Genomic DNA, 13,794 nt, shown 5'->3' with positions numbered 1-13,794 from the left:
TTTATCTGACCCTGATTTTTCTTCTGCCCTGATACCATTTTCTCACACAATTCAACTTATTATAGTTCATATATTTTTATAAACACTTCAAATTATTTTAGGAAAAAGGGAGGAATAAATAAATAACAACATAATAAAAAGGTTTTAAGTATTTACAAAACTACTTTCTTACATAATTTGGTAAACAAAAATGAAAATTCTATGCTAATTCATACAAACTTTCTCTATATTTATCCACTTCTGGAAACAGGAAAATACAGCCAGTTCAGATCATTCCCCAAAGTTGTATCCACTCTTATTCCTGCCTAGTTGAGTTTCCTTTGAAGGAGATTCTGTTGTGACTTAAGATGATCACATGTTCCCCTTGGCTGCCCTGTAACCACACAACTGCTCAAAACATTTAGCCTCATTTGCAAGATCCCAGCCCGGGTGTCCTGCTCACTGGAAACAGCAATGTGCCTGATATCTAAAACACTAATGCATTGTGTCTGAGACACAAGAGTCTGCTGCTTCCAGCCATTCAGTCTTGTTTGCACAGCCAGTTCCTTGTTAGCTTCAAATTTCACTATGAGAATGTCACAGAAGCTAGAATCTTTGACTAGTAGCAGGTGAAATTCAGACCAATTGACTAATGTTGGCATTAGTTCAAATATGCTTTGTTTACTGCCTTCCATTGACCGGATCTTCAAAACGAGGAGATTCCTACGTATGCTATCACTGACTCTCATTGGACAACCAAAAATCACATTGTAAATCAAAGGGAATCTGTGATTCAATTTTTTAGATTCCATTTTAAGTATAATTTCATGAAAACATCTTTAATACGTCTATTAATTCAAAAGCAATTGTCTAACAAGGAATTACATTATCAGAATTAGTGTAAATACTTAGACAAAAGCATCTATATTTAGATTTCAATTAATCAATTACATTGTGGTTAGCCGGATGGTCTGAAAAATCAATGGAATAGAATGTATCTAGAAAAAAATAAATACATATAACTATTTGAGTTACTTCCCATTTAAAAAAGAATAGATTTCCTAACTTGCCAAATGCCAGGTGGATTAAATATTTAAATATAGAAAAGGACTGCATAAAAATAGCAGAAGGAAATATAGGTAAATATTTAAACAATCTCAGGATTATAAAATATGTTTCTTTAAAAAACAACGAAGATTCAGAAACATAAAAAGATCTCATTGTATTAAAATTTAACATTGGTACAGCTAAATATCACCATAGAAAAGTCAGCAGGTAGATGACAAACTAGGAAAACATTTGTAAAATACGTAATAGGATGTTGAAATAGTTTCAACTTCAGTATCCAAGGGAATCTGTGCCAAGCACCCAGATTCTAAATGTTTACAAAGGGAGTTCCTGAAAACCAGCTTTTTCAGGCCTTAGCCACTCATGTACTTTGAGACAATGAAAGGGTAGAGGAAGCTAGAAGCCGGTGTTGAGAGAATTTCTTTAGGAAGAGTTGATTTACTATGGGTAACAACCACGGGAGGGATAGTAATTAGTCTTCCTTTCAAGCCTAGAGAGAAATAGTTTAAGAAGACTCTTAAAGAGCTTGGTACACACGTCCTGGAGTGTGCAGGACAAGATGGACTGGTATATGACTCAACCCTGAATTTAAAAAATGCCCACAAGTAAGAGACAGGCTCCAGCAGACATGCAAGCAAACCAGAGAACAATGTTTGGGAAATAACTCCTCTCTCCCTAACAGCAGGTCAAAGTACATGATCTGGGTGACAGATGTGGAATCCATAGTATGACCGTCACCTAGGGGTTCTTTTGAAAGGGATCAAGGAGGCAACATCAGGGCATCTATTTTGGATAATTCACATCAAATCTCCCACTGGAGACGACTGAAAAATCCAGCTAAAAAAAATATCTTCTTAAAAGTCAGCTTGAAAGCGCTAAAGAGCTAACTAGGTAGTGAGAAACTACCCCACTGAAGTCCTGGAAAAGCTGTAACCCAGTGTGGTGAGTCCAGCATTTGACATCCTTTTTTCCCTAGGACATGTGCCTATCCAGCAAAGGCAGCTGAGAAGCAAGCAGTGACTGTCACAGGCTCCTGGGGATAGAGGGAATCAGAAGAAAGAATCCGGGTCCTGCAAGGACAAGGCCAGGACAAGGAACCAAGGACCCAAAACCACCACCCATGGGTTTAATCTGAATAGTAGGAGTAAAGGTGAACTGAAAGCAAACCCATCCTGGGGCTTAAACTCTCCTAAGTGGTCCAAGGCAATCTCAAGCACTAAAATTGGATAAAGTTGATACTGTCACTGTCATAACTAGCTAGTTAATATTAATAACAGGAAGAGAGCAAAGGGGAGGCCAGACATTATAAGCATGGTCATCTGGGTGGCATCACCAGGAAGCTACAGGCGTCACACTCCCCAGGAAACCACCGGTCCATTCCCTGCAGATCACTGGGGGAAGGGATCAAACAAAGGGTAAAATAGGAGCATGTGCAGTGAGGTTGGGGTGACATAGGGAAGGTGCTTGCCTGTCAGTCTAGCCTGGGGAACAAAAGTCATTGGCTAGGAGAATAGAGCCACTACAAGCATGTGAAATCCTAAAGGGTTAATTGATTAAGCTCCTAGTTATAATCCCCAGACAAAGAGTTCTCTCTCTCTCTTGCGCGCCTGTTTCTCACTTGCTCCGCAACCTGCATTCACCTGTGTGGTAGCCCACCATGTGGCCTTAGCAGCCAGCCCTGTGCCAGGGGCCATGCAGACCCCACACAATGGACTGCAGCTGGAACCCAAGCTGAGCTAGCCAGATGCTGGACTGGACTGCAGTTTATAGTGGCGCGGAAGCTCTGGGCAGTGGTTTTAATCCTAGCTCAACTGAAGATGAGGCTGGAATTTTTCCATGGTGGGATGGAGGAAGATGGGACCTTGAAAAGGAACCCCCTTAATTTTACATCATCAAAAAAGCTTTCCGTGATACCTCATCCTCCCATGGGAGCATGGGGGCTCAGGAAATTATTTTCTTTGTGGCACCCAAGAATTTCACTTCCACCAGTAACAGGTGGGGATGCAGAGGGCACCCCACTGATGACAATACCATGTTAGTAGAGTCTCCAGGGGCTGAGCAGAACCAAATAAAAGCACCTGCTAGAGGAATGTAAAACCACTTTAGGCCTCAAGTTTTCCCACAAGTAATTTTTCAGAAATAATATTCCACATATAATCGAAGAAAATAAGACTTATAAGGAGGTAAAATAACATGAACAAAACCTAGAACAAATAAGAGACAACCAAACACAGGCTCTGAAGTAAGTATGGTCACTATGTTCCAGAAAATAAAGTCTTGGAACGAATCTGGAAACTTTAAAAAGTGATACCCAGATTTGATAAAGAAACAAGCAGAAATTTTAGAACTGAAAGATTTAAAAATAAATTAAGAACCAAATGCACAGGATAATGCACCATGATATCCTTGAGTTTAATATTCAAATGAAAGATTGGTTTAATATTCTAAAACCAATCAATGTAATTCATCATATTAACAGAATAAAGGAGAAAAATCATTTCACTAGATGCATAAAAAGCATTGGATAAAATATATTATCAATCCATGATTTTAAAAAAGCTCTCAGAAAATAGGAATGGAAGAAACTTCCTCAATGTCATAAATATCATCTATTAAAAACCAATAACCAACATCATACTTAATGGTGAAATATTAAACTACTTCCCTCTATGACTGGGGAAAAGGTGAGAATGAATCTTCTCACCATTTCTACTCAGTGCTATTCTAAAGGTCCTAGGCTCTGCATAAAAGAAAAAAGATAAAAGGCAAAAATATTGGAAAGGAAGATGTAAATCTGTCTCTATATTCACATAACATCATTTATATCCTCAGAAATCTAGAAAACAATTATTATTTATAAGCGAATTTAACAAGGTAAAAGGATACAATGTTGATATAGAAAAACAATTGTATATTTTGTAGTAACAGAAAACAGTAGAAAAATAAGGTATATTAACACAATTCTACTTACAATAGCATCAAAAAACATAAAATACTTAAGAATAGATTGAATGAGAGATATGCAAACCTCTACAAAAAACTGTCTAAGACATAACTGAGAAATATTATTTTATAAAGTGAAATAAATGTTCATGGGTTGGAATACAGGAGAGTATTAGCATAAGGATAAATGTATAGATCAATGGAACAGAAAAGTCTAGAAATAGATCTATACATATTTGGTCAGTTGATTTTTGATAAAGATAATTCAGTGGGGAAAGGATAGTCTTTTCAATAAATGGAACTAAAATGAACATCACTCAGAAATTAACTCAAAATAAATAAACAACCTAAATACAAAAGCTAAACCTATAAAATTTTGTAAGAAGCACTTATTATAGAAAAAAAATTAAGATGGGCTTTATCAAATGCAAACAAAAAACAAGCCACAAATTAGGAGAAAGTACCTATGTTTCATATATCTGATAAAGGATTTGTATCCAAAATATACAAAGAACTCTTGCAATTTAATAAGAAAAACTACTCAAAAAAAGAAAGAAGGCAAACAACTCACAAAAAGGGGGGGCAATCTACACAAAAGATATACAAATGGCCAATAGCACACAAAAAGCTGCACAATATCATTAGCCATCAGGAAAATGCAAATTAAATATGCAATGAAATATCACTACACACACATCAGAATGAATGACAATAAAAAGATTGATGATACCAAGTGTTCATGAGAATGTAGAACAATTGGAAACATACATTGATGGTGGGAACATAAAATTATACAACTGTTTTGGAAAATGGTTGGGCAGTATTTTATTTAAATGTTAACATTTTTCTACGTAGCAAATGACCCAGCCATTCTTCACTGAGCACTTACCCAGGATAAATAAAAACATATGTCCGTGCCGACTTGTATATGAATGTTTATTGAAGCATTATTTGCAATAGCCAAAAACTCAAAATGTCCATCAACAAGCGAATGGATAAACAAAATTGGTAGTACATCCATACTATGGACTACTACTCAGTAATGAAAAGAAATGAACTATTGCTATATTAAAGAACATGAATAAATATCATGATTATCATGCTGAGTTCAAGAAGCCAGACACAAAAGAGTCCACACTGTATGGTCCTCCTTAGCTCAAGATGGCATATGAGCCTCAACTGTTCAATTTGTCCTTGGGTCCATATTTTTACAGAACCTCTGTATGTAAATATGTAATAAATTTGGTCATTTTCTCTTGTTACTATGTGAGAATTTATAAGAACTTTAATATCATAACTTGTGACCCAATGATTGAATTTTTGTAGCTTGAGCTCTGAAGCTGCTTATAAGGCATAACTTTGCTCTTTTGGGCTCCAAAACCACCTGCAGAGCCAGCAGCCCCCCTGTGCTGAGTGTACTGCTTGGTAAATTGTACTCTTCGCCTCACTGATAAATAATACTCCCTGTACTATCACAGTGTGATAAAAAAAAAAATGCTTTTTCTTCTACAAGCCTGGGCTGAAACTAGGAATCTGACAAATGCTTAATCACATGTTCCCCATTGTTCTCATCTAACAACCACAGTTGCTTGACCATTGAGTCAACTGACCATTGAAAGTTCAGTTGCCCCTGCCAATCAGAAAACAGAAAATGAATGATGGAAGTTTATGGTCTTATTTCCCCTAGCAACCCATCTCTTTGATCATCAGCTCTGCAATTTATGTTTTTAAAAACCTTGCCCTATCCCCTCCACTTTGGCATGTGTCTTTGGTTCATACCAAGGGCTACATTCTCTGATTTGCAAATTGCATATGAATAAAATTTTCTTTTAATTTCTTCTGGAATTATGATAACATCTATCTCGTGTCAACTTGATTATTAGACCAGTCAGAAGAACTTATAAGGGTAGAAGGAAAATTATTTTTCTTCCCCTGCACTAGACACAGATTAAGCAAGGCACTGGAAGATTTTAGGTATGAAGATAGTTTACTTTAAATGGACATGATTTTTAGAAAAACGAATTTAATCAGCAGGTTTCTCTTCCTACTGTTAGGTAGCTTGACTTCTAGTAAATCATCATTATTATCCAATTCGTTATAGCACTCCAAAGCATTCATTATCTGTAGCTGAAATTATAATCATCTTAAAAAGCAGGCAGGGCATTTGTACTACATAATTGAGTCAGTGAAATGTTAAACTTAGGAGAAAACATTCTCATTTTGTTTTTAAAGCAAACTGCTGAGGAAATTAAAACTGTTCATCTTATAAGAAATGCAAAATTTCAATGCTTACAATGAACTATTAGTAATTAGAGAGCAGAGATTTCACGCTGGAGGAGGCAGGCTTCTGGGAGGGACTCAGGCCACTTGCCAACCATTAGCTTTCCTCAAAGAGCAGCGCTGACCAGGATCACTTGGAGGGCTTGTGAGGCCTCCACTGCTGGGCCCACCCCAGAGCTCCTTTCAGGTCTGGGGTGGGGTCAGATATTTGCATTTCCAGCAAGCCCCTTGGTAAGGCTGATACTACCGGTGTGTGGACCACAGTTGAGAAGGGGGTTGTCACAGAGGAAGAGCAGGTAACCTCGAATGGACAGATGGAGTAAAAGTCGACCCAAGTAAATGGGGGAAGGGGTGATACCCTCACCAAGGCAAGCTGCTCACTAATCACTGAAGTTGAGAGTAGGGAGGAACCCGGAGTGTTTCATTAAGTCGTCGGTAGCATTTGAACTGGGCCGTGTGGGACTGGTAGAGAAGGAAGAAAAGTGGACTCAGGTGAAGGAGATGCCGGGGCAAAGGATCAGCCTTGGAAAGTATAGAAAGTTCAGGAAACAGTGAGGAACCTGAGCAAATGGAAAGCAGAGGGGAGATGAGACTGGAGGGTGGCCCAGCTTGGGGAGCACACCCTCCTCCAAGGAGGGCTCACTGCTCTTCAGGGCCACGAGGAGAAGGCTGCGCATGCAGAGGGCGATGTTCCCAACAAGCTTCCAGAAGCACACTGAGTCTCGCAGGGCTGGTTCTCACTAGATGCTGATGACGGCCACAGGCCAGAGGAAATTCCACCAGGGACACTGCAAAGCGGGGAGACTGGCGGCTCTCGAACATCTGAACTTAAACCAGGGACCGACTGATGAACTGGAAGCCTCGGCCATGCCTCCATAAATACCTTTTCCCTCAACTGGACTTCTGACAGCAGCCTGGAGACTCATGCCTGCCTGTCCTGGGTGCAGCTCAAGGGGTTACCCATGCACAGCCACGGGTGCCCAAGAACTCAGGTGATATTTATTCCTGAATTGGGTTTTCCTCAATTCAGTGAACGTGAAGCTGCAGTGGTAATTACAGGGGCTGCCTTAGCAACCGTTTGCAGAATAAAGGTCTAAAAGAAATATGCTTTCACCCCACAGAAGGTTATTCTGTTTCCACCCTCCATCTAAACATTTATCCGTGTTGAAATTCATAACACCTAAAATCATAATCTTAAAATGACCTTTCATTAAGGTTAGCCACAAAAAATTAAGAGGTTTCCTTTAATTGTTTGAGCCACTGGAGAAAAAGTTAAATTTGAGGACTCTGTATTTACATGTAAGATTGCAATAACAAATACATACTAAATGCAAAACAAAAGCCTGTCAGGGGCTCATAATTAATTTCTAATATGTTTCTATAGCCACATAATTTGCATAATCACGTGGGAGAGCAGTCAAATAGAATATTTTTGTTTTATTTCTGTTTAACTTGATGTTGTTTATTTGAAAAATTTTTTCAAGAAACTTAAACATTATAAAAACTACTAATTAAGCCCCTAAATCTCAGGCCAAGAGCACAAGGATTCTTGTATTCTCCCTCCATAGAAATTACCTGGGGAAGAAATCAGGTAGTCTAATGTTTTAGCCTGACGCCAGTCAACTTTTTAAAGTGTTAAAGCTTTGAATAGTAAATATGTTAGGCTTTGTGGGCCATACTGTCTTTGTCACAAACTCTGCCACTGTAGCAAGTAAGCAGTCATAGGTGATATGTAAACAAATGGGCATGACTGCAATCAAAAAAAAATTATTTACAGAAACAGGTGCCTTCCAAATTTGGCCCATGGGCCAATGTTTACAAACCCCTGGTTTGGAGAATCTTGAGTTTCTTGCTGCCTAGGGGAAAGGGTTACCCAAGAGTAAGCTAACTAACAAAGCTAAGTGACCCAAATTAGGGAACTCCTTCCTCACTAATCCCCTGATCCTTGTTAAAAACTCATCTGTGCCTTTGAAATAACAGAGCTAGGCTGCAGGGATTCTTCCTCAATGTTTTATTCATCCCTGGTTCTCTGAGGATGGAATGAAGCCACAATAAGACGGTTAGGGAAGCCACTGTGTTCTCCCTGTCCCTCAGACCTGAAACATCAGTCACTGTGGACACCTAACTCCACACCTCCAAACAGCTACCCTGCAGGTTCTTGCTGCAGAGGGTCTTGGGGATGTGTCCCCTCCTCCCTACGCCCACTGTTGGCACTCTGCCATCCTTTTCTGTCTTAGGTACACTCCAGACTCCAATTTATTGAGTCTTCTTCCAATTTACAGAGTTTTCTGCCTATTGCATGTTTCACATTGCTTCCAGATTGGTCTTTCTGAAACTGTCACTCCCTGCTCAAAAGCCTTCAAATGTTCCCTGTTCTCTAGAGAATAAAATCTAAGCTTAGTATAGCATTTAAGGGACCCCACCCCCATGGCTTGACCCCAGCCTCCTTCACACATATTCTCAGCTCCAGTCCCCACATGCCATGTGCTCACACTTCTTGTCTACAGCAAGTAATGCTAATTATCTCTCCACTATCCATGCTTCTCTTCTTCCTAACAAACTCCCCATAATGTTGAGGAAGACAACATACCCACATAAAATCCCTGCATTTCCTACTCTACCTTTTAAAAAGAGGTGGCCAATGAGATACAAAATGTCATTGTATAGGTTTTAAGAAAAAATAATATTTAAATGGGGTTTACTCAGATGGTACCTGCCCTTTTGCTCTTCCCTACATTTTTTTTCCTGGAACTAGGATATGAGGGTTGGCGCTCCAGCAGCCATCTTATAGCCATGAAGTGATCTTCAAAACAGCAGCCATGCCCTAAGATAGCACAACAAAAATAGAGAAGGAACCTGGCTCCTCTATAATGTCACTGAGCAATTAAATTAGTTCTGGGCAGCTTACCTGTGGATTTTGTGTCATTTCAAAATAAAAACAAAAACCCTTTTTTTGTTTAAGCCACTCTTATTTCAGATCTCTGTAACCAGTAGCCAAATGTAATCCTTAACTAACTAATGCAACGCCTCTTTGCTTTCTTCAGCCATGACATTGTAAGCACATTATTTAACTTGTCCAGAACTGACTTCATCTCCAAGATGGGGGTGGGAAAAGTTCTGATTCATATTATTTACTGTTGGGAGAAATAAATGCGATAAGGTTTTTTCAACCTCTTCAAAATGCCCTTCTTTCCTCTGCCTTCCATTTCTCCACCTTTCAAATACAATTCTTCAAAACTTGGCACAAATGCTACCTCCTCCTGGATTACTCCCTCCTTCCACAGCCACCCAGTGCTTTGCTTTTCACCTGTGTAGCAGCAGTGCTGGAGCTCGACAATAACATCTGCCATCTCCTAGCCATGACATTGTAAGCACATTATTTAACTTGTCCAGAACTGACTTCCTTCATCTCCAAGATGGGGATGGAAAAAGTTCTGATTCATATTATTTATTGTTGGGAGAAATAAATGCGATAAGGTACATAAATCAGTATAATGCCTGGTACATAGAAAGTGCTCAATAAGTGATGACGGTGATGATGGTGATGATGATGATGATTGCCATAATTAGTTGTATCTCAGTTAGCTATAAACTGTCTCCCTGAAAGAAAAGTACTTTGAGGGTAGGGCCAATGTCTAATTCTCATCATGATCCCCATGGCACCTGGTTTATAGGTTGAAGGCATGGATGACTAAGTGCATAAATTGAAGTATTGTACTAACCAATATAATAGCCAGGAAACTAGTGCACTTTCCAAAGGATTTCCCTTAAACAATGGAAAATTATAAAGCAAACTTGGTGAAATCATATGGACATTGTCTTCCCCGTTATGGCCCATTCATTTGAAATATCGATTTGTCTGCTTACAGAGGCTTTCATCACTCGTGAGCCGGTAGAAGTGTTGACACACTTGTGCAACCCGAGCAAGCTCCTTGTGCGACAGAAGGGAGAATATATAAATCCATATTTCATCGGGAAGGAGTAGCCACTGGGAGATATCAGGGTCTCCTTTATGCCCCTGGAATGGAACAGAGACAACAGGAACTATAAGCTAGTGCAGAAGGTTACACATCTTGAAAATAAAAGAAAATTAAATGAGCTGCATTTGCACAAAGTACAAACACTGCACAGAAACCAGGTATCTCTTTCCTTTCCTTCGCCTAACCTCAGTTCAGCTCATCCACAGCAGAGACCACATTCTGAAGTTTGGAAACCAAAATAAAATACATAAACAGAGAAAGCCAAAAGAAGGCTTTCAAACCCCTCTGGGTTCACTACCATGCGTTGGCTAAGCACCTTTCAGGGGCTTCTGTGCACAACTACCACGAGTGGCTGGCAGGGAAGAGCCCTGTTCCCTGTTTGGCTGATCCCACAGCCGAAGCCCAGTCCACAGGAGGAGGTGCGGGCTCAGCTGCTGGTGCTGGAAAGGAGCCTCGACCTGGACAAAGTGTTTTGTCACCAGCCTTCTTGCCCCTTCCACAGATGACTCCAGTTTCTTGAGAAATTGGTTACTATTGAGGTTGGATGAAAATTCACTTCCCAGGTGACACTTTTACTAGGAAGTTTTTCAGAATTCTTCATTTTGGAGATTCTTCATAATATCCCACAGGACTGGGTCTCTACCTAGGACGTCTAGTCCTAAACTATATAAAAGGTGTAATCCCAGTTTCAACATGGTACCCTTCAGTTTTCATCATAACTCTGAAAATGATCCTATTTCATGTCTTATTGTTGCTCACTCTACAATCTTACACATTCCATAGGCAAGGCAGAAGTGATACACTGGTACTCCGGTCTTAATTCTTGAATAAATCTGAGATGCTCACTCCAACCTAGAATCCTACATGTTAACGTAGTAAAAATGTAATCACGTCTCTTCTAGAGCCTGACCCTGTGTATCTCATTCAAATAAACATCAACTTAACCATCAAAAATTATTTAAGCAGCACTTCAAATATTTACTGGAGCCTTTCTAAAAATATCAAAGAAGACACAATTCTGGTAAAATGTCTTATACTCCTGCTTCCCTGTTTATTTCTCTTTCAAACTTCCTCACACTGTGGAGTGGCCCTCTAGACTGTACTTCTTGCTCAACGCTCCCCAAATATGTCTTCTCCACCCAGCGTACTCCCACCCTGCTGCCTTTCTGGATTAATCATTTCCTCCTCTTGATAGTTTCATTCCTTTCTGATATAAAATCTCAGTGGCCTATTTGGCTTCCTCCAATTCTGCAGCACTTTTCCCATAATATTCCAATCATCAACACAAATTTCTAGGATTCAAAGAGCCAGAAAGGCTAGAAATTGTCCTATATTCATAATTTATTGTCCCTGTTACTGAAGTATTTACATCTGTACTATATGCTCAATATAAGCTCCATGAAAAATGTGCTTTTTAAAACACTGTGAAATGTACACTATATTATTAATTGACTAAACTATATTAAAATATACAGGATGACACCCCAAAAAATGTATAAACACTTTGAATAATTATTAATTCCAATGGGTTAAATCTGAAAGGAAAAAAAAGAAACATCAATTGAGTTATCAGTTGTTGAATATGTATACATTTTCGGGACACCCTATATTTGTAAATCATAAAAATCATTGGTCTAATGAGCAAATGCTCCCATAACCTCAAGGAGGCTGGAAGTAACCACACTCCATTCGGAGAGAGGAAAGCCTGGCCTGGGGAGTTGTGATGAGTCTGTGGGTTTGAATTTTCAATCACCAGGAAAACCAATTTGCTCACAAAGGCTTCAGAAAATCATATTTGTAAATGATTTTAATTGTAAGTTACCTGTGAACTCTAATGGATCACTGGGCATCCACCTACACGCACAGGAAAAACACCTGTTCTTTGATGAGTTTGCCCTTCATTTATGTGATACATCGGAACTTGGAGGATTCAGTTTTACACTCTCAGCCTTTCCTTTTACTTATGATTGAGGATTTCACTGCACTTGTTTTTATTCTGTGAGTGCTACACTTTTATCTTGGCTCTTAATGGCAACAAGTTTGCATGTTTTAAAAAAAAAGATGTCTAAATAAGAAATCAGTAACACCTGGGAAAGGCCTGGCTGTTTGCCAAGGTTCCCACCTGCATTAAATCATTTCTTAATATACGTAATTACCAATGATCCACTTTAAAGGCATTTTCACTCCAATTGCCACAATTCTGCTAAAGCAATGACTACTGGGGAAAACCTCTGAAATCCTCCCCTGGCTTTAGGAAAAAAACATATTTCAAGACTCATCAGCTTCTCCTATCCACCATGATCCATGCCCATCTAATCACCAAATGACCTTCTTACTCAAGCAAGTTTTTTCCCAACTGGAAATGCTGGGATTATTCAAAATTAAGTAACAATGAGACTAGCATGTTGATTATTCATGCAGTATGTGGCCTGAGTACCTCATTTTCTCTCTCCACATCTTGAAGCACATTCTTGAAAAAGGGATTTTCAACAGAACCTAGAAGAAGAAAAGGAATTTAGCGCATGAGACCCACTGGAGGAAACAAAACAGCAACGTATCCCTCTGGTCTAATGAGCAAATGCTCCCATAACCTCAAGGAGGCTGGAAGTAACCACACTCCATTCGGAGAGAGGAAAGCCTGGCCTGGGGAGTTGTGATGAGTCTGTGGGTTTGAATTTTCAATCACCAGGAAAACCAATTTGCTCACAAAGGCTTCAGAAAACATACTGGCCCTTCTGGGGACAGAGGGCATCTTAGTTTGATTATATTTTCCTACTACAGAGTGATGAACTGGCAGGCACCAATTATAATATACCCTACACCAATTATAATAGCCCCAACCCCTTCACAGCTACCCCTTTATCACTTCTTGACAGACTAAGAATGAAAGAATATCAGGTTTGACAACAGGAAAGCCACCGGTGAATTCACTCACTTCCTCTGAACAATTGTAAGGCACAGCCTGGCCACAAGTTTCAGGCATTATATTTTAAACACTTGGAATCTCTGGAAAAGAACCATGTGGTCTAGGATTATATCAGGCCCTTACACACTGTCACTTCAAGAAAACGGATGCCCCACAATATTTAAGAGACTTAAGCCTGACTATTCTTTCCTTTGAGGAACTGCTGACTTCAAGTATCAAACTCCCGTCCCCCTCCTCCCATCACCCTCACCCCCACCCCAGTCAAAAAAAGGTTATGTTTCTCAATGACTTGGATGAAAACAGAATTCAGAGATATTAACACTAGGGGAAATTGAAAGGATGGTATATGGGAATTTTGTACTATCTTTGCAACTTTTCTGTAAATATATTTATTTTATTCCAAAACAAAAAGCTTTTTTAAAAGCAGGTTGGGATGGAGAGGATCAGGCGTTTGCTTGGACATATGTTAAATCAGCAATGGCAAGGAAAGTGTTAACATCAGGCCTACAAACAACCTAGACCCCTTCAGAACTACCGTAGAAATGGCAGTTAAGACAAATAGGGAGTCTCTTTCCCACTCTGCTAAGTGACTCTCACCCGGGTTGGCATGTAGGCCTG

The 13,794-nt window shown here is 39.4% G+C and overlaps 1 protein-coding gene across 1 annotated transcript in view; it reads right to left on the bottom strand.

The window, feature by feature from the left end:
• LOC308564077 (uncharacterized protein) overlaps positions 1 to 13,794 on the bottom strand; it is a gene marked incomplete at its 5' end in the record, with an annotated part of 64,962 nt that overhangs the window by 46,085 nt on the left and 5,083 nt on the right. The window contains 2 exons of the mRNA XM_081151778.1: positions 10,138 to 10,288; positions 12,688 to 12,746. Of these exons, the coding sequence (XP_081007904.1) occupies positions 10,138 to 10,288; positions 12,688 to 12,746 (210 nt within the window). The remainder of the gene's footprint in view (positions 1 to 10,137; positions 10,289 to 12,687; positions 12,747 to 13,794) is intronic.

This window comes from Miniopterus schreibersii (assembly GCF_964146895.1).
Source record: "Miniopterus schreibersii genome assembly, chromosome: 11".
NCBI classification, from domain to species: domain Eukaryota; kingdom Metazoa; phylum Chordata; class Mammalia; order Chiroptera; family Miniopteridae; genus Miniopterus; species Miniopterus schreibersii.
This window is presented reverse-complemented; position numbering and strand designations above follow the sequence as displayed.